The sequence below is a fragment of the Callospermophilus lateralis genome, chromosome 18, assembly GCF_048772815.1.
Source record: "Callospermophilus lateralis isolate mCalLat2 chromosome 18, mCalLat2.hap1, whole genome shotgun sequence".
NCBI lineage: Eukaryota > Metazoa > Chordata > Mammalia > Rodentia > Sciuridae > Callospermophilus > Callospermophilus lateralis.
In genome coordinates this window covers 13,799,194-13,820,164 of record NC_135322.1, presented here as the reverse complement: position 1 = coordinate 13,820,164, position 20,971 = coordinate 13,799,194, and the positions used below count along the sequence as shown (strand labels likewise).

Here is a 20,971-nt window from a genome sequence, read left to right as displayed (position 1 = left end):
AGGCCACCAATCCGCACCCTTTGTCCCGCCCTCTGCCTGCCGAGTCCGCCAATCTCTCCTTTTGGAAAGCGTGGCCTGGTATCCCGCAGCTCTAGCGGGTCGCGCCGGAGCGGGCGGGTGGGGGGGTGGAGGCGGAAGTGGCGGCGCCGGGTCCGGGAGTAGGAAGGAGCCGGGGCTGCAGCCGGAGTGGAGCGGCTGCCAGCCGAGGAGCAGGCGCGGCCGCGGCGCCATATTGCGGCCCTCAGCGGCCGCGACCAAGTCATGGCCGAGACCTACGGTGAGGGTGGTGGGCCGAAGCTGGGGTCTGGGGTCTGGGCCCAAAGAGGATGCGGCCTGTGGGAATGGGGCGGGGCCTTATGTACCTGGGGGCGGGGTCTACCTCTATGGGGGCAGGGCCTAAGTGGATGCTGGGAGGGGTTTCGTGGGTCTAGGGCTGAGCTTAATCGATTTGGGTGGGGCCTGAGGGTCTGGTGCGTGCGTTAAATAGATACGGGACGGGATTCGAGAGAGCGGGTCTCTCTCGAATGGGTTCTGGGTTGGCCTTGAGGGAAGAGGTGGGCCTTCATGTATTGGGGCGGAGCCTGAGTGAGTGGGGCGGGGCTAACCGTGACTGGCAGGGGTCGTGCTCTACTGGCTAGAGGGAACACTGAAGAGCAAGATGCTCTGAGCTGTGAGGCTGAACTGGTTTGAGAGGGCCGGAATGGATTGGGATGCGTTATCCCTAAGTTAAGGTTGGAATGTAATGGCAAAGGATGGGGCTTAAGCTTGAGATTAGGGGCCAAGAATCTGGGAGAGAATGGGAAAAAGAGGTTGGGAATTGAAAAATCAGTATGAGTGTACAATACCAGGTGGTTGAGGGAAAAGGGGCTATAGAAAGCTTTGGGTTAGGATTCAGAGAGAGCTGCATAGTTAGAACATCCACAAAAGCAGAGTTATCAAATGCAAAAATTCAGAAGTGGGAACCAGCTTGTCATTTTGAGGGAATAGACTGAAGGCCAGAGACATGAGTTGAGAGGGTAGGAGGAGAAGTCAAGAGAAACACACATGGCCTATACCTGTAGATCCAGGAAATCATGAAGATGAGGCAGGAGAATCACAAATTGGAGGCCAGCCTCAGCAACTTAGCAAGACCATGTCTCAAAAAAAAAAAAAAAAAAAAAAAAGGCTGGAGATATAACTCAGAGGTAAAGTGCTATTGGGTTTAATTCTGAGTGCCAACCAAAAAAGAGGGACCGAGGCTAGATTTCCTTTGATTAGATGAATTTCAAGAGGAATTAACAATGTAATAGCAAATATCTTAGACTCCAGAGACCTTTGGCCCAGGGTTTCAGTCTCAGTTCTTTCTTAGATGTGTGATCTTGGGCAAGTCAGGTAACCTCTTTGGACTCAGTTACCACATCTGAAAAACATGGATAATTATTAGTATACCTCTCGCCTAGAGTTTTCTCAAAGATTAAGTGAGCTGGTAATCTAAAAATCTTTAGAACTGTGTCTATGGTAAACTCTATAAAGAATAATCTTGGGCCAGGCATGGGATGCAGTCCTAGCAACTTGGGAGGCTAAGGCAGGAGGATTGCAAATTCGAGGCCAACCTCAGCAATTTAGTAAGAACCTGATTAAATTAGTGAGAACCTGTCTCAAAAAATAAATAAATAAATAAATAAAAAGGGAGGCTGGGGTTGTGGCTCAGTGGTAGAGCACTTACCTAGCATGTGCAAGGCACTGTGTTCAATCCTCAGAACCCCATAAATATAAAATAAATAAATGTATTGTGACCAATTATAACTTATATATATATGTATATGTATATGTATGAAGGGTTGGAGATGTGGCTCAATGGTAAAATCCCGGGGTTTAATCCCCAGTAACAACAACAACAACAAAAGATAATCTTCTTGGACTGGGGGTGTGGGTCAGTGGTAGAGCACTTGCTTAGCATGTGCAAGGCCCTGGGTACCATCCCCACCTCACAGAAAGCACCCCAAAAGAAAAAAACAGGTGATCTGTTATAATTATTGTCTATGCTTCTGTTTCTGTGTCTGTTTCTTTCTAACTCTTCTCAATTTCTCCCTTTTTTTCTTTATCTTTCTCTTCCTGTGGGTATCCTTGATTTTGACTCCATCTGCTCAGACTTCCTCTTCAAATTCCTGGTGATTGGCAGTGCAGGAACCGGCAAATCATGTCTCCTTCATCAGTTCATTGAGAATAAGTGTGAGTTTCTGGCAGTGGTCTCAGCAGCACTGAGCTGTGGGTAGGTGGGCAGCTGATGGGTTGGGCATGACCAGCCATAGATCCAACTCCATTGCTGGGCCTTGCCGTGGTGTGCTGTTTGCTAGGTTCACAGTCACCCCAGCAATGAGAATGGGTTTGTAGAGACAAGAGGCCTTGGAGGATGGGGGATCCTCTGAGCCTCTGCATGCCTCCTCTCTCCTTCCCACTCCCAGTCAAACAGGACTCCAACCACACAATCGGTGTGGAGTTTGGATCCCGGGTGGTCAACGTGGGTGGGAAGACTGTGAAGCTACAGATTTGGGACACTGCTGGCCAGGAGCGGTTTCGGTAGGTGGGCCGGGCTTCCAAGGAGGGAGGGAGGGGAGGAGGGGGAGAGAGAGGTATGTGTACTCCAAGACACAGTAATAGGAGTAAAAAGACGCTGAGAAGGCAAGGCAGAGGAGAGAGCTTGCATAAGGTCCTGGGTTCCATCCACAGCACCACAAGAAAGGGAAGGAATGGGAAAGGAAGAGAATGGAAGGGGAAAAAAAGAAAGGAAGACTTGAGGTTGAGGAGTAGAGTTTGAGAGACCCTAAAGCAGAAATAGAAGCAGAAGCATGAAAGAGAGACACACACTCAGAAAAGAAAGGCAGAGAAAGGGAGACTGAGAAATATGAAGATGAAAAGAATGATAAAGCAGGTAAGGAGATGCAAAGAGAAACAGGTCAGAGTGGGAGAAGGACAGGGAGGGTGGACAGTTGTAGCCAGGAAGATGGAGAAATGGACGTCTAAGGGAGAGGGAGATAGATGTGTAAGGCTCAGCACATAGTAGGTCTTCAGAAAAACATCTGCAGAAAAGTTGATAGACATAGAAATTCTGAGAGTCTGAGAAACAGACAGGGCAGAGAGAGAAACAAGGAGTTCAGTCCATGGAGAACATGCTGTCTCGGCAACACTTAATAGGTGCTGAGTGTTGACAGACCGCATGAGCTGCGGAGAGCCCAGAGACAGAGATGGGGAAGGAGAAACAGGTGTGTGATATGGGTTGGACTTACAGTAAGTGCTCAATAAATGTTGTGGAATGATTGCCTGAGTTGCAGAGGGATCTAGATTGATGAGACAGGGAAATAAAGTTGGCCATGGCTGGGGATGTGGCTCAGTGGTAGAGCGCTTCCCTAGCACGTGTGAGGCACTGGGTTTGATTCTCAGCACCACATATAAGCAATTAAATAAATAAATAAAGGTCCATCAATAACTAATTAAAAAAAAAAAAAGAAAAGAGTTGGCCATGCTGGGAAGGAGGTCTCCATCAGACATAGCAGAAGAGGGACAAGTAGATATTGCATCGCATTGGGTAGGGCTGTGCCGCAGTCCGGCTGCAGCAGAATATCCGGGGGGTGATGAACTACTTGTGTAGATTGATGCAGCAGGAATGGAAGCCGTTTATTGTAGAATAAGAGCGGTATTTAAACATTTTACACAGCTTATCTAATTAGCATAAAATAGATACAGCAGTCAACCAATAAGGAATCTCCACACTTAATGGCTCGCTTTTGTTACTTCACAAACCACTCCCTCTGGCATTTTGCCAGGCGCCATCCAGACTTGTTTACAGACTCTAACAGGGCTGGGTAGAGGGGAGATACTCAGAAAATGCTGAATGAATGAGGGCGAAGGCAAAAATAAATATGAGAGCCAGAGTTAGCAAGAGACAGGAGGAAACAGAGTTAAAGGCATATAGCTGGAGTGAAGCTCTGCAGCAGAGTGTTTGCCTAGTGAGGCCCTGAGCCACATCCCCAGCACTGCAAGGAGAAACGCTAGACACTACACACGTAAACCATATGCAGAAAAAGAAACAGACCAATGCACAGGTTCAGAAAGACAGGGACACAGAGACAGGGAGAGACCCACAGAAGTAGGTAGGCAAAGAGCTAAGTGAGAGAGAAGTTGAAAGAGAGAGAGACAGGCAGACAGACTTCCAGGTAGAGAAATTATCTCCACCAAAGCTAGGTTTGGGGGCTGGGCCAGCAGTGAGAGGGTCCTCCGAATCATCAGTCTCTCTGTGCAAAGGGGGGCAGTCTTGGGGCACACCCCAGCCTTGGGGATGACTGGGTCCCCCTGGCCCCACAGGTCGGTGACACGGAGTTATTACCGAGGGGCGGCTGGAGCCCTGCTGGTGTATGACATCACAAGGTGGGTGTGGGCTACTCAGCATGAGCAGTGTGGTTGGGGTGGGACATGGGTGGCCTCTCTCCTGTGCCACCTTCCTTCTCTGTCTCTTCTCCATAGCCGGGAGACATACAATTCACTGGCTGCCTGGCTGACTGATGCCCGCACACTGGCCAGCCCCAACATTGTGGTCATCCTCTGTGGCAACAAGAAGGACCTGGACCCTGAGCGTGAGGTCACTTTCCTGGAGGCTTCCCGCTTTGCCCAGGAGAATGGTGAGGGCTCTGCTGTGGACTGGGTGGGGGAGGAGGGACGGGACTGGTCACTGTGGCCCGTGTGTCTCCTAGCTGTCAATGGCTGTGCCCTATAGGTGAAGGTTCAGAGGTCTGGGTTCAAATGTGAGTGTTGGGCTGTGTGATCACTCTGGTCCTCAACTTCCTCAGCTGTAAAGTGCAGTTAAAATGTTTCTGTCTCATGTGTGCTGGGTAAGGAAGCCACCCACTGTGGAAGGCCCTCAGTATACTCTGGCAGAGTGGGTGCTAGATGAACGATGGCTGCTGGGAAGTTTCCACCACGTGGGAGGCAGCTCATGGTACTTACTGGTTTAAGGTAGAGATTGCACCAGTGACTTGGGAGTCTGAGGCAGGAGAGTCACAAGTTCAAGGCCAGCCTGGGCAAGTTAGTGAGACCCTGTCTCGAAATAAAAAAGACAGGTACTCCGTGGTAGAGCAATCTTGGATTTAATCGCTAGTAACACTAAATAAATAAGTAAATAGAATAAAAATAAGATAGAGATTGAAACCTATGTGGCCTATGGACAGATGCATTTTGTAAATAAGGGAGATGGGCTGGGATGAACCCCAGGGGAAGAGGCACTGGTGCTGAGGGGAATGGAGGGGACTGACAGGCCCAATCAGAAGGTTTGCACGGATCACTGGGTGTGATGGCGCATCACTATAATCCCAGCGCTTTGTTGGGGGGTGGCTAAGGCAGGAGGATCAAGGCCAGCCTCAGAAACTTAGTGAGATACTGTCTCTAAATAGAAAGACATGTAGCTGTGTGCTAAAGTGCCTCTGGGTTCAATCCCTAGTAACAAAAAAAAAAAAAGATTTGCAAGTATAAATTCATTTTTCTGGCCAGATCAAACATATCTGCTGGCCTGGGATCTGCCCATGTTCCCCTATTTTGTGACCTCCAGATTTAGAAGAGATTTTGCCATCAGAGATAGATACTGTTTGCATCCTGGCTGTAACTTCCCCACTGTGAGGTCTTATGATGTAGGTAATAGACTCCTAGTGGGCCCAGGCTGGGCTGGATGGTGCTGAGGACACAGGAAGTCAACCTTAGGTCTGGCCTTCATGGTGCTCACGTTGCAGTCTGTGATGGTTAGGGGACAGACCCATTTGTAGACAATGACATTCCAGAGAGGTCGGAGCCCGGGTAGAGGAGGCATAAGAGCCTGTAGGAGCCCAAGAGAGGCACCTGACCCAGGTGCGGAGGTCAGGAAGGTTTTCTGGGAAGGAGCATTGTGAGCTGATTCTGTAAAGAGGAGCTAGAAGGGTACATGGGGAGGAGGCTGTGTTCTCTGCAAGGGGACGCCATGTGCAGAGGCCTGAGATGAGAGTAAGGGTGGGTGGGACATTTGAAGAACAGATGAGCCAGATGCTGTGATGCATACCTGTCATCCCAACGGCTTGGGATGGACGAGGCAGGAGGATCGTGAGTTCAAGGCAGCCTCAGCAACTGTGAGGCACTAAGCAACTCAGTGAGACCCTGTCTCTAAATAAAGTACAAAATAGGGCTGGGGATGTGGCTCAGTGGTTGAGTGCCCCTGAGTTCAATCCCTGGTGCCCCCTGACCAAAAAAAAAAAAAAAAAAAAGAATGGACTGAGAGGTAGTCGGTGGCTGAATGGAGGATGGGGACTGACAGAGGCCCTGCCCCTCAGAGCTAATGTTCCTGGAGACCAGCGCTCTCACAGGCGAGAACGTGGAGGAGGCCTTCCTGAAGTGTGCCCGCACCATCCTCAACAAGATCGACTCAGGTGCGGCCTGGACTGACCCGAGTGGGAGTGGGAAGCAGGGCTCAAAGGTCCCCAAGGGACCAGTCCTGACTTCTCCCCCTGTCCACAGGTGAGCTAGACCCCGAGAGGATGGGCTCAGGCATTCAGTATGGTGATGCTTCTCTCCGCCAGCTGCGGCAGCCTCGGAGTGCCCAGGCCGTGGCCCCTCAGCCCTGTGGCTGCTGAGACGTGCAGAGCCAGGTGCGACACTGGGTCTTGGGGAGGCAGGGGTGGTCTCCTGGGAAGAGGGGTGTAGAGCAGACGGAAAATGTAACAAGAGGAACAGAAAGATGCAAAAGCACAGGAGCTAAAGGAACCATCTTCTCGGCTTCAAGAAACCCACCTGTCTTCTCCAACCCCAGCCCTCTGCCAGCCCTCAACCCTGGACCTGACCCTCCTGTTCATTGTTCTCACCTATGTATTGAGCACATACTGTATTTTGGGTCCTATATAGGACTCTGGAGAGACAGCAGTGGGTAAAAACAGACAAAAATCCCCGGCCTCATGGAGCCCTCATTCTCTTGGGAGGAGATGAACAAGAAACAAGATATATAAATGTTTTATTCAGCTTTTTCACTGTTGTGACTAAAAGACCTGACTAGAACAATCATACAAGAGGAAAAGTTTATTTGGGAGCTCACAGTTTCAGAGGTCTCAATTGATAGACAGCAGGCTCCATTCCTTAGGGCTCAAGATGAGGCTGAACATCATGGCGGAAGAGTGTGATGGAGGGAAGCAGCTCACTGATGATCAGGCATCAGCAGAGAGATAGACTCCACTTGCCAGATATAACTATATATCCCAAAGGCATGCTCCCAGTGACCCACCTCCTCCAGCCACAACCTCCCTGTCTTCAGTTACCACTTATTTAAAACCATTAGGATTAATTCACTTATTAGGTTAAGGCTCTCATAACCCAGCATTTCTCCTCTAAACCTTCTTGCGTTGTCTCATCCATGAGCTTTTTGGGGATACCTTACATCCAAATCATAACATTAAGTAAATTATATAATAGGGCCATAAGAGCTATGGAGGAACAGTGAGTTGGGTAAAGTGGGCAGAGTGAATACACTTCTAAACAACAATGAGGAACACCTTACCAAGAAGGTGACATTGGAGCCAAAACCGGAAGGATGGAGGGAGAGGGTCCTGTGGGCATCTGAACCAAGAGTGTTCTCAGCAGAGAGAACAGCAAATGCAAAAGCCCTGGCATGGGTGAGGAAGACCAAGGAAGCCAGTGTGGCTGGAATGGAGAGTGTGTGTATATTGTGGGTACAGCCAGAGATGAGAGGGGAGCTGACCAGTTGGTGCCTGTGGCCCTGGGGAGGAGTCTAACTCATACTGGGGGTGGGATGGGAGCCACAGGAAGCTTCCGAGCAGAGCAGGGACTGGAGCCGATTCATAGATTCACAGGGTCACCCTGGCTGCAGATAGGGAAGGGCACAGACATCATTGAGGGGGCTGGGCTGCTGCTAATCTGAGGTGAGAGTGGATGGTGGACAGGTTGTTGAGAAGTAGATAGGTTCTTTTTCCTTGCTAGTCTGTCTCCAGTCTTGTCTCCACCCCACCTCTTTTTCTCTTTCTCTTTTTTGTTACGAGATTGAGCCCAGCACCTTGTGCATAGTAGGCAAGCGTTCTACCACTGAGCTGTATCCCTGTATCCCCAACTCTTTATTTTACTTTGAGCCAGAGTCTTGCTGAGTGCCCCAGGCTGGACTTAAATTCATGATCCTCCTTCCTCAGCCTCCTGAATCACTGGGATTACAGTCATTGAGATTACAGGCACAGACCGCCAAGTCCAGCTTGTCACCTCTTGACGCAGCCATTGGGTCTTTCTGAAACACAATTTGTTTTCTGTTCCTCCCTGTTTAAAACTACCCATGTCTCCCAGGGTCCATTGGACACACCTGAAGCTGCTCAGCCTGGCATTTGACCCTGTGCAGGAATGGCTCCTGCCAGCCTCCCCAGCCTCACCGTGTTCCTCTCCCCACCCCTTAGCTGCTTCAGCCACACTGAAGTTCATTTTGTTTCTCTGACTCTTTTTTTCATGCTGTGCCCTTTGCCTGGAACACCACTCCTTCCCTCTTTGCCCTGGTGAGCACCTCCCCTCTTAGAAAGCCTTGTTTCATTTTCTATGCTTGATCCAAACTCCTTGACAGGCTTGCAGTACCCTGCAGAGTTTGGTCCTGTCCCCATCTCTGTGGGTATGTGTGTGTCTTGCCAATTCTCCCCTTTGTACTTCATGCCCAGCCCCCTTCCATCTCCAGGGTGGCTGGGGGAAATGTTAGACTTTGGATCTGCTTTTTGTTTTTATTTTTGTGGTATGTGGATGGTGTCAGGGCCTCACACATGCTAGGTAAGTGCTCTAGCACTAAGCCCCATTTGTAGCCCTTTGAACCCACTTTGAAGGTAGAACCACTTTCTTTCCTGATGGAATGAATATGGAATTTGAGTGAGGGTGGGGGAGGGAGAGACAGAGAGGAGAGACAAGGATGAGATCTTTGGACATTGCTATCTTATCCTTCCGGGCCTTTACCTGCTGTGCCTGGGCCTCAGTTTCCTTATCTGTAAACTTAGTCCAGGAGTTTGAGAGCAGTCTGGGCAATTAGTAACATAGTAACACCCTATCTCAAAAAAAAAAAAAAAAAAAAGACTATTTATCATAGGGCTGTTCCTTATTTTTCTTCTTATCCTTCTTAAGGAGTCTGGGCTGTGCAGAGGTGTTTGGGAATATATTATTCACCTTGGGGCTTAGCATATTTTCTTTCAGGATTTTCTCTCAGTGGATCAGATGCAATAAGCAATACTTTCACAAACTTTGTTGGCAGCCATTTTATATGTTGATCTAATATAGTCACACCCACATGTAAAACTCCAGCTCATGTTTGCCTGCTATCAGTATTTTTTTTTTAATTGAGGTTAAACCCACATAACATAAATTTAGGCATTTCAAAGTGTACAGTTCATTGGCATTCAGTACATTCACTAGGTTGAGCAACCACCTCCTCTTGTCTAGTTGCAGAACATGTTCATTATCCTGAAAGGAAACTGCACACCCGTTAAGCAGTCATTCCCCATTCCTTTAGCCCCTGGCAACCACAATCTGCTTTCTGTTCCTATTGACCAGTATTCTTACTTCATATGATGTACTCCTATGTTTTCTATTCTATTTTATTTCTATTTGAATAAAAAATAGTAAAGGCCTACCAAATTAATTCCCCCTTACATGCAGTGCTGATATTGGAATCATCTGGAGAGCTTTAAAAGATACCGATTCCCAGGCCCTACCCCAGAGATTCTGAAGTAATTTCAGAATTTCTAGAAGCTGCTAGGTAATATTATGAACAGCCAAAGCAAAACCCACTAATCTAGTATGCCTCTTAGTTTTGGAAACATTAGAATGAGGCCTAAAGCCAGGATGATCAGGGATGTTAAGGGGATACAAATACAGAAATGGAGACATGATATTTAGACACTGAAATGTCCCATTACAGCTTTCTGATGAAAGCAAACAAGGAGATACAGGTGTCTTCGGAGAGAGAGCTCAGAATGACCTGCAGAGGAGAAAGACATCCTTGGTGGGGGAGTGGTATGGGCCACCAGATACAGGTGGGAAGTCAGGAAGATATCCAGGAATGAGAGAGACACAAGCTAGACAGACCCAGGACCTCTCTAGATCATCACACCCTTCTCTTACAGCTCACCTGTTCTCCAGGACCAGCCCTGCCCTTCCGGCTGGGGCCTAGACCCAGGCCCCAGGAGGCCGTGCCCCAACTGCCCCAGCCCTGGAGAAGCTGCCCCGCCACCTGTCCTCCTTCCCTGGCCTGGTGGGGCCTGGCTTTGGGGCAAGACTGAGCCACGGGGGAAGGGGGAACCCATACCTGCTGCTGCTTCCTCTGTCTTGGCTAACCTCTGCCCCCCACCCCCCAACCCCTAACCATACCCCAAGAGCTCCCAAAGCCTGAGACCAGGGCCATTTGGCCCCAACTTCCTGCCTGGCCCTGCTGTTGCGAGTACGTGTTATTTATTACCTGGAGGCCTGTCTCATCCCCATCCTACCCCCATAAAGCATTGTTTACACCTGTGTCTTGGCCTCTGTCATTTTGGGATGTTGGGAAGAGGTCTTGTTGGAAGAATTTTGGGTTGTGATTTTGGGAGCCATGTCTCTGGGTTGGACATGGTGTGGGATACACTGCTTGTACCATGGCTTAGATGTTCATGGTGGAGGGAGTTTGTCATGGCATACTTTGTGATAGTGCTTGAGTATCACGTGTGTAACACTAATGTTGCTGTGATTGTGATGTGTGAGTGAGTCCTGTGTGGAGGACAGCATCTTTGGAATGTGTGACACTGTTGTTTGTGAGTATTCTGTATCTTTGGTGATTATATAGGTGAAGTTGGTATGAGAAACCAAGGCCAAGGTAGGGGATTTGGGGCCTATGAGTGCACCTGGTTTTATATATGCATGTGTGTGTATATATATATATATATATATATGCATGTTTTATATATGCATTATATATATATAATATATATATATGTGTGTGTGTGTGTGTGTGTGTGTGTGCGCGCGCGCGCGCGCAGCACGCCTGGTTTTATATATGCATGCCTGAGGCCTGAAAGTTGGAGGCAGTGACTCCACTGTTTTGTTCCTTGCCACATGAAGTCTGAGTGTGTTTTGGTGTGAATTTAGTTTCTCTTATACACCGTGTGTGTGTCTCTGAGGACCGTGGACCTTTGTGCAACCCTGACTCATGAGCATACTTGATATGGGTGTGTATCCCCCCCTCCCCCGCCCCCCTCCCCGCCCGCTGGGTCCAGATGAATCTCTGACACCGTCTTGTGGCTTGCCAAAGAAAGGTGTAGCCCTCTGAGGACAGTGCCAGCTGCTCTCCCACCTAGTCAGCTTTATCCAGCCTCCCTTGCCCCCACTGGCCCCATGCCTGAGCTCCCCAGTTGCTTTGCCGGGGCGCTGGCGGAGGGGGGTGGAGCATTCAAAATGACCTTATCTGAGTACTCCTCCCGGGAGGTGTGGCCCAATATTATAAAAAAGATGGGGTTGGTTGTACCAATGTCTCCTCTGCATAGCTTTCCCAGATTTCTTTATTCCGACTTTCACAAGTGTTCCGAGAGGGCAGGGCGCAGCGGGTCATGTAAATATACGTTTTGCACATCTGTTTTAATCTACTTAAGGACGTCCCACACTTTCCTCCTCCGATATAAAAAGTGTCTTGCAAATTTACATACATTTTCCAACTAGCTGCACAGCCATTTCTCAGTATCCTCATTCTTAGGCTGTGAGAAGGAGGTATCTACCTGTGTAAGTGAGTTATGTGCATGTCACTGACCAACCCAGCTGCTCCTTTTCCCGCAGTATCTCAGCTGGGAGGGGTGGGCCCTGCCATGTAAATAATTTCATTTGCATGCCCCGCCCATGACTCTGGTTTTAACATGCACAGAAATGCCCCCCTCCCTGATCCAGCCCCTCAGACTGTGTTACTCCTCCCAGGCGAAAGGGGCGAGGCGGAGAATGCAAATGAGTCTGGCGTCGGCGACGGGCCCACTTTTACTTTCTGGAGAGGGGTGTTCTGGATTTTTTCGCATTGCCCCGCGGAGCTTGCGCCTGCGCACGTACCATCTCTTTCGCCGGGGCGCGGTCACGTGCCTACCGGGCGAGACGGGGGCGGAGCGTCGCGGGTGGTGGGGGCGGGGTATGGCGCGCTGTGCGGCGCTGGGCGGCTGGCACAAACGGCGGCGCCGGGGTCGGAGGAAAAAGCTCGGTGAGGAGGTCTCCGGAGAGGAACGGAGAGGAAAGGAGAAGGAGCCGGAGTCGGGGCGTCGGCGCGCGCGGGGCTTGGTGTGGGGGCGCGCGCCGGACACGCGGTGGCGGGTCCCGGCGACCTGGGGAGGGGGAGGGTGGGTGGGGGAGGAAACGCGCGCCGGGCACGTTGGGTGTCGGCCGTTGTGGCGGGGGGCGGCGGGTAATGCGTACGGGGCGTGGGGAGGGGAGGGGTACGGGGTCCGGGTGACTTCTAGGCCTTGCTTTCGTCACCCACTGCCCCGAAGGGCCTCAGGGCTTGCACCCAAGGGGCTTGGGAGCAGGACTCTTTTCCCTTGTCCTGTCTATACCCGAGTGTGTACATTCTTCTCTGTCCTTGCGACTGTCGCTGTGTGGACCCTCCTCGAGGCTCCCTTCGTCCTGTCTCAGGACCTCCCTTCCGTCTGGGTGTGTGTCCGCCCCCAGCAGGCTTCCTCTTAGGCGCAGGTCGACCCCACCACCTTGTTCTGACTGGTCGTCTTGGGCCTTCCTTCCCAGTTTCCCTCCGGTCTGTTTTTCTGCCTCCGGACTCCCCCTTTTCTTTGCCTGTTGATCCCCTGAACTCTTTGAGTTTATCCAGATCCCCTATTCTGTTTCCGTAGACCCCCCACATTTTTGTGTCTCCGAAGCTTCCAGGCTTCTACTCCCCCCTCCACCATTCCTATTCTATCCCGGGTCCCCTCCCTCTTCTCTGATTGTGGATGCTCTTCCTCCCCCAAACCTCCCGCTGCTGTCCTCTCTGGGTCATCTACACTGACTCTCTCGCCTCTCACTGTTCTTTTCCCCAACTTGACCTCAAATTGTTTGGGGGGGGTCTCTGTAGCCAAGTCTCCTGGCATCTTCATTAATGCCCTTAGCATTTCCACCCCTTCCCCAACCTACCTGCCTCTAACTGTCTCACCTCCCTTTTTTTCTCCCTTTCTCTCCAGCCACCCTGACGTGTCCCTTCCCAAGCCTCTAGGGACAACAGTGGACTTGGGGACCAGCGAGCACCCCCAGGGCACAAGAGGAGCCTCTGCTGCCTGCCCTGCCTCACCCTGCCCCACACCAGGCCCAGGGGCCCCCATCTGCATCAAGTGGAGGAGGAGGAGGCAGAGGAGGGTGGCACCATGGGCCCGGGCCGTGCCCTCCATGCCCGGGAGATGAAGACATTGCTGCCATGGACAGCCCGTGCCAGCCGCAGCCCCTGAGTCAGGCTCTCCCTCAGTTGCCGGGGTCTGTGTCAGAGCCCTTGGAGCCCAGCCCGGTCAGGATGGGGGTAGAGAGTTACCTGCCCTGTTCTCTGCTACCCTCTTACCACCGTCCAGGAGCGCCTGTTGAGGCCTCGGCAGGGAGTGGGACCTCCAGAGCCACAGCCACCTCCACCACTGCCAGTCCCTTGCAGGAGGGCTTTGGTGGACATGATGGTGGTGAGCTGTGGCCGCTACAGAGTGAAGGTGCTGCGGCGCTGGTCACCAAGGAGTGCCAGCGACTGGCAGCCCAGGGAGCCCGACCTGAGGCCCCAAAACGGAAATGGGCAGAGGATGGTGGGGATGCCCCTTCACCAGGCAAGCGACCCTGGGCCAGGCAAGAGAACCAGGAGGCAAAGGAGGAGGATGTCAGGGATTGTGGCAGTGGCAGTGGCAGTGGCAGTGGCAATGGCAGCCGTGAGGCAAATGCTAGGATGAGGGAAGAAGCCCTGCCCTCCACACCTGAACGCCTGGCTCTGGACTACATTGTGCCTTGCATGCGGTACTATGGCATCTGCGTCAAGGACAATTTCTTGGGGGCCACACTGGGAGGCCGTGTGCTGGCTGAGGTGGAGGCCCTGAAGTGGGGTGGGCGCCTGCGTGATGGGCAGCTAGTGAGCCAGCGGGCAATCCCACCGCGCAGCATTCGTGGGGACCAGATTGCCTGGGTGGAAGGCCACGAGCCGGGCTGTCGGAGCATCGGTGCCCTGATGTCCCATGTGGATGCTGTAATCCGCCACTGTGCTGGGCGGCTGGGCAGCTACGTCATCAATGGGCGCACCAAGGTAAGGCTAGTTGAACCTTCTGTGGAGGAACTTGATAGCACTTTTGTTTGTTGAATGCCTAGCGCTGTGGCAATGAGTGGATTCGGATACGGACTTCTGGGGACCCTGTAGGTTTAAGCAGCTACAGCAGAAAGGACATACTCACCTGTGGGGAAGACGCCGAGGGGAGGGGTCTCTGCCTTCCCTGTGGGGGCTCGATTTGTGCACTTACCAACCAGAGGTCTGACCTAGCGCCACATGGTTCTTGGTATTCCAGGAATCCTCTGGAGGACCCAATGAGAACTGCTGACACTTGCCGACTCGTACCTGTACTTGGGCCGAGTTGGGGTCCCTGGCCCTTAGCGTCTTACTGTGGGGCCACAGACTGAAAATAATCAGTGTAGACAGTCCCATGTTCCTGCCTTTAGCAGTGTCTGTCCTTATCCTTCCTTGTTGTCCTGTTCTCTCATCTCATCTGTCCCTTTGCTGGCCTGTCTTGTCCATCCTTTCTCCCAGGTGGGAATACCTGAAGATGGAGCTGTAGGGTGGCAGTGGTAAGGTGAACCCTGGCCGAGGAGGGGGCACTACTTGCCATTCTGACAGGCTACCCTGGGTTGCATTATGCCCTGTGAGCCTGCTGCATTGAAGACTCACAGTGCCATCTAATTCTGTAGATGGCATTGGGTGACTGCATGGTGGCCTAGGTGCAGCTCCTGTTACCATTTTTCCCAGCCCTTCCTGCCCTAGTTTCTCTCCCCCATCTCTGTCTTGTGTGTCACTTCATACTTGTCTGTCTCTGGTCTCCTCCTGTGACCCTCTGTCCTTATGTCTCTTTTCTTGCTGTAGTATAGTAGTCCTCTCTTTTGGAAGTCTGAGCGTTTTTGAGAGTCTGCCAAAAGCTCCAGACCCTCCCTTAAGAAAAGTGCCCATTTGGTTGGAGTTTGTGGGCAGTTGTCAGGGCCTCATGGGCCTCTAGCTGCCCATTCAAGACCCAGGGGTCAGGATCCCTGTACAGACAATGGTCCATAGGGCCTTTCTGGCCTGCTGACATGATCATTCTCTCCCTGGAAGGGCATGAGGGCCCTGGCCTTGAGTTCAAGGCTTGGTGTTGTTTGGACAAAGTCTATGGGGAGTGCTCGCTGCTCGGCACTGGCAAATCCTGGCTGATGGCACTGACTGTGTTCTGCCCTGTGAGCGGGAGGCTGTGCTCCTTGAGTCTCCTCTCTCCTCTCATGTCCGTCCCTTCTTGGGTTCTTCCTCTATGGCTTTCTTCTCAGGCTAGAGCTGGCTCAGGGTCCAGGGCTCCCCCGGGGCCCAGGCTTATTTCCTCCCCACCCCAGCTGGAACTTGTCCTACTTCCCTCTCCCTCCCGTTACTTGATAGCTGGAGAGCCAGATTGGCCCCTCCCTGGGCTTGGCTCCTGTGCAGGCCACATCAGTGGGGCCTCCTGTCTCAGCAGCTTCACTCTGGTGTCAGTCCTTGGAGGAGGGAAGTCCAGGAGAGCCCAATTGCCTAGGGTGGGACACTGCTCCAAGCCCCAGTTTACTCAATAGGAAAATCAGGCTAGTCCCCAGGTAGTTTGGGGAAGAAGGTTTGAGGGAACAGGTTGTTTCTCTTTGCCTCTGGAACCCATCTGGATGTGCTTGGGGACAGGACCTCAGCTAGGATTAGGGGGAGGAAGTTGTTGGCCTTTTTAAAGGTTTGGGTGACCCTTATTCCTGGGGAGGTAAGAATAGGCCAAGCTGGTGGGGAAGGAAGGGGAGGAGCCAGCCCAGTGCCTCCAAAGGACCATGTCTGGGCTCCTTTCCCTAGGCTCTGGAGTGAGACTGTGGGGTCCTGAGGTTGGTGGCAATGGGAACATAGATCACCAGTGTGGCTACAGCCAGTAGTAACCTGTTCCTGTGTCATTCCTGAGTAGAACTCCTCTGTCCTACCTTGCCTTCTCTCCTTGGTCCCACTGCTCGGTTGACCTGCAGCTGGGAGAGAGTTGGCTCCTGCTTGCATCACGGGCTACCCAAGGAGACCCTAGGGAAGGTCTAGCTGGCCCCTATTTGCCTATTTAAGAGCAGCTTGGACATGGGACCTGCTGCCATTGGCTAGTTCGTTGCTTTGGACTTTGTGTGCATGCATGTATGTGTGTGTCTCTGTCTATGTGTGTGTCTGGTGGTGGTAGGGCTCTTGTCATCAGTAGTCTTAACTTTTAGTGTCCTGGCTGGGATTATACCTGCTTATTCCCTGGGATGGAAGAGCAAGTTTCCTCACTGCCACTCTGTTGTCCTTGTGGGCAAGGCTTTTCCTCTTGAGGGCAGGATTCAGGGGAGTGCTCCCAGTCAGCAGAACGAGCACTGGGCACCCAGGAGGCAGGCCTGGCCCCAGGGACCTGATGGGGCTGCTTTTCAGATCAGTACTAGGTAAACAGGAACCTGTGCTGCCTTCACGTTGAGAGGAGTGGAATGGACAGTCAGCTAGAGTACTTCAGGTGACTCTCAATCCAGGTCTTGAATAGCCAGGACCACCAGGGGAAGAGTGCTCCAGTCAGGTGGTATACAGGCTTTGTGATGGCGATGAGGTAGATCTGTTGAGGCTTGGGGCAGATAACGGGGATGACGCAGTTTCGTGGCTGTGGAGGTCACAATTGGGAATTTGTTTTTTCTCAGAATACGGTGCAGAGTTGGGGAAAGGGTCTCTGACTGCTGTGTGGGGAAGAGGGTATGCTCTGTCCTCCCCCATCCATCCATGCGCAGAACCAGCATGATCTCTGGTTGGATTCCCAAATGGGCAGGCCTTGTCCATCTCTAATCAGTGACTCACTGATTCCAAGCCACCAGGCCATGGCCACAGCCATGTTCTTTCTTGCCAGTGAGTGGTCACTCATAGTGTCATACTATCTGTAGGGAGTAAGCAGCACAAAAAGGATTCTCTTTGTGGGGCCAGGGTTTTCCTGGGGCCTCTTCTCACTGTGGTACCCCGGTGCTGCCAGAGAGAAGATTGGTTCTCCACTGCTGGGAGCCTTAGGTGGTGGTAGCCCTCCTGCCCCTTTCCCAGGGCAGCATTTGTGGTGGATCAGGTGCACATGTTTGATAAGAGAGTTTATATTCCAGATGAGCCCTGGCAATATTTGAGAAGGGGTCCTGGGAGGAGGAAGTGGGATTGAGTTCATCTGGCCTGTAACGGAGTGCTTGGCAAACCTGTTTTGGCAGCAGATGCTGATCTGTTTGATTATGAGTGTTTATCTCAGGGTTGTCCTTCCGGGTGAGGCCTGTAGGTGTAGCTGAGCATTGGTGGGGTGCCTTAGCCAGCAGAGTTGTATCTGGGTGGTGCGGTCAAGACAGATGGTGCTGACCTGGAAGAAGCTGAAGGGTCTTGTTTTAGCTAGTTCTCCCATTTGCTTAAAACCTCCTCCAATTCTCCCAGTGGAATGGGTTTGGGAAGAGGGTGGGTAGGGACTTTTTTTTTTTTAAGTGGCATTTCACTCTGTACTCTTTAGTTGTTCCATCACGTGGCCACAGGTGCTGAGTGTCTTCCTAGACATTGGTTATCTTATTCCATTCCCACAACAACCTGTGAAGTCAGCTTCATTCCCAGACTGTGTAACCTTAGGCAGAGAAGCTAAGTTACCTTCCTGAAGTCCCAGCCTGTGTGGGACTGAGATTTGAACATGGGAATTGGGTCTGCAGCAGTAGTATGACCCTTTCCTTTATATCACACCTATCTCTTAGCTCCCTAGTGACAAAGATCCCAGGATACTGGCTACAGATGGTGAGGCCTGGGCAAGGGGACTGGTAGCCATCAGGCAGAGGAAGCAAGAACTCTGTAGCTAGACCAGTGCCCTCAGTAGCCAAGACCCAGGGCGAGAGTCCTGTTAGATCTGTGGTCTAGAATTTGCAAAGTTCTGTGTTCAGAGAGATTAATTGTGTTGCTGGAAACAAGGTGTTGATTAACTCCATTTTACGGTTGTAGTTGAGGCCCATTCAGATGGTGGGACTCTCCAGGGTCACTTAGCAAATTTGGAATTGGAATTAGGTCTCATTTTTCTTGAGGTTCAAGGTTTTCGTTCCTGTTCAGATATATGAAACAGATCACTTTAACCAAATTCTTTGTAGTCAAGGGCAGTGGTTCTCAGTGTTGCTGTGTTAAAATTACCCCCAGGAACTTTTAAAATTGCAGGCCCCATCTTAGACCAAACCATCAAAACTTCTGAAATTAGGGCAACCTGGGCCTCTGTCTCAAGGCCTCTGAGGAGGTAGCACTTCACAGCAAAGGGTGAGATGCCATGGCCTAGCGCTGTGAGACTGTGTTTGGGCCCATGTAAAAATGATTAAATTGGTTTTTGCTGTATTGAAATGTCTGAGGTAGGGTTAGAGTATCTTTAAGAAATCATACCATATTTATTTACTGGACTCCATCTGGGTACCACCTCCTGGGTGTGTGTGTGGTGGGGGAACTGAGGCTTTTGATGGACTTGGGAATGCAGTCTTGGCGGAAATAGAAGAAAGTCCTTGGAGCCCAGTACACTCAAGGAATCCAGGGGAAGATAAGGAGCAGGAATGGCATGAACAAGGCTGTTTCCCAAGATGTCCCTGCCTAGTCTGAGTAAACCACCTCCCTCCATCTCTGCTAGGCCATGGTGGCGTGTTACCCAGGCAACGGGCTAGGGTATGTGAGGCACGTTGACAATCCCCACGGCGATGGGCGCTGCATCACCTGTATCTATTACCTGAACCAGAACTGGGATGTTAAGGTAGGATGTGGGGGTGGGACTGTGCTTTCCACTGCGTTCCACTCCCAGCTCAGATTGTAGCCTTCTATTCCTCTTCTCAGCCTACAGGGGGGGTGGTACAATCTGTGGGCTCTTCCTGGGAAATAGCACCTCCTTCCCTAGCTAACAGTGTGGTGGGAACTCCCCCCCTTTCCGGGAATGGTGCTGTCTGCCCAGCCCCACCCAACCTTGTAATGAGCTCTCTCCCCCTTTTCCTGTGTTTAGTAGCTTCCTGCCCATCTCCATGGTGATGCAGACTCTGGGCTGTCATTCTTTTTAAGAGCCTGAGTGGTGGGAGTGATATGTTTTGGCACTATGCCCCCTTGTGGGCACCTGGGTGCAGTGCAAAGTAGAGGTTCCAACTTAGACTAGCCAGCCTGGTCCTCTCCTCCCCCAGGTGCATGGTGGCCTGCTGCAGATCTTTCCTGAGGGCAGGCCTGTGGTAGCCAACATCGAACCTCTCTTTGACCGGTTGCTCATTTTCTGGTCTGATCGACGGAACCCCCATGAGGTGAAACCAGCCTATGCCACCAGGTATGACTCTTACTTATGGGGATATGCCTAGTGCTCCACCTGTACTCCCTTTGTGCCAGTCTTCACTGTCTCTCAGAGTGACCAGGGAGTGATGAATTGCCGAGAGAAGTCCTAGGTGGGAATAGAAGCAGGTGGCTCAAAAGGGTGGACTCCAGCGTCACTGGATATTGTGACTGGAATTGAAGAGAACTGATTTCAACTGCCCTGGTCCCCAGGTACGCCATCACTGTCTGGTATTTTGATGCCAAGGAGCGGGCAGCAGCCAAAGACAAGTATCAGCTAGGTATTTGCTTCCTCTTCCCTCATATCCTTCCTGTTCCCTATACCCCTTGGCCTCAAGCTATCCATATGCCTTCCCAGTTTTTTGCTGCTGGTGGTGATGATACTCGAGGTGGAACCTATGCTTGGTCACTGAGCTGCATCCCCTGCCCCACTAATTTTGAGTCTCATTTATTTATTTATTTATTTTAGTTGTAGTTGGGCACAATACCTTTATTTTAATTATTTTATATTTGGTGCTGAGGAGCAGACCCAGGGCCTCGCACGTGTTAGGCAAGCGCTGTACTTACTGTTGAGCCACCACACCAGCCCAATTTTGAGTCTCTTAAATTTGAGTCTCACCACTCATTCTTCCTCATCTTTCCTTAGCTTGCTTTCCTGGTAACCTCAAAATGTGCCTTATTTCTTCCTGATCCTCTCCCGGTCTTCCAGGGTTTTCCTTGGCCTCTTTGACCCTTCCCTGATGCCTCACATTCTCTTCTCCCCCTGTCACCCTCAGCATCTGGACAGAAAGGTGTTCAAGTACCTGTATCACAGTCAACCACGCCCACCTAGTGGCCGGCCCTAGAGCTGCATGGACCGACCGCTCGCCCGACTTCAGGAGAGCCTGGGCCCCGCGGCAGCCCACAGTCTTAGTGCCTGCTCCTTCCCTACCACTGCTGCTGCTTCTGGCTTGCCTCTGTCCTGCCGGGCATGGAGGGCTCTGTGCATCGCTGAGGACCAAGAAGGAGGAGTGATCTTTGCTGCTCTGTGAGGAGAGCTGGGGTTATGACCTGGGCAGTGGCCAGTGTTGGGGGCTACCATTACTGAAGCTGGAGACCTGTGTCCTGTCCTGTGTGGTCATTACCCTGTTGGGTGTAAGAGCTGGGAAGAGGCAGGATTTGGGGTTGAGGTGAGTCATGGCCTCTCGCTGGCAAAGGTTTGGGGAGGTATCCCCAAGTCCCCCATTCCTCCAGCCTGGAATGTGAAGTGACTCCCCAATCCCTTTGGCCATGGCACCTTTTGGACTGGGCTGCCGCTGCTTGGGCAGGATAAGGTGCCAAGAGGAGCATGGTATGGAAGTCCTGACAGCCAAGAAATAAATAAAAATTTACCTCAGAGCTGCAAATGTCTGACTCCCTCATAATGAGACCGTTTCCATCTGTGAT

The 20,971-nt window shown here is 51.5% G+C and overlaps 2 protein-coding genes across 2 annotated transcripts; both read left to right on the top strand.

Moving 5' to 3' along the window:
- The first annotated feature begins 136 nt into the window (after positions 1-136).
- Rab4b (RAB4B, member RAS oncogene family) lies at positions 137-10,525 on the top strand. Its single transcript, XM_076837830.1, has 8 exons — positions 137-277; positions 2,131-2,211; positions 2,445-2,559; positions 4,342-4,404; positions 4,501-4,655; positions 6,327-6,422; positions 6,511-6,641; positions 10,140-10,525. Exons 1-7 carry the CDS (start codon positions 262-264, stop codon positions 6,624-6,626), a joined length of 642 nt encoding a protein of 213 aa, XP_076693945.1. The 5' UTR covers positions 137-261; the 3' UTR covers positions 6,627-6,641; positions 10,140-10,525.
- Positions 10,526-12,141: 1,616 nt separating this feature from the next.
- Positions 12,142-20,931, top strand: Egln2 (egl-9 family hypoxia inducible factor 2). Its single transcript, XM_076837599.1, has 6 exons — positions 12,142-12,220; positions 13,188-14,272; positions 18,873-18,992; positions 19,408-19,544; positions 19,760-19,827; positions 20,323-20,931. Exons 2-6 carry the CDS (start codon positions 13,418-13,420, stop codon positions 20,376-20,378), a joined length of 1,236 nt encoding a protein of 411 aa, XP_076693714.1. The 5' UTR covers positions 12,142-12,220; positions 13,188-13,417; the 3' UTR covers positions 20,379-20,931.
- The last annotated feature ends 40 nt before the right edge of the window (positions 20,932-20,971 follow it).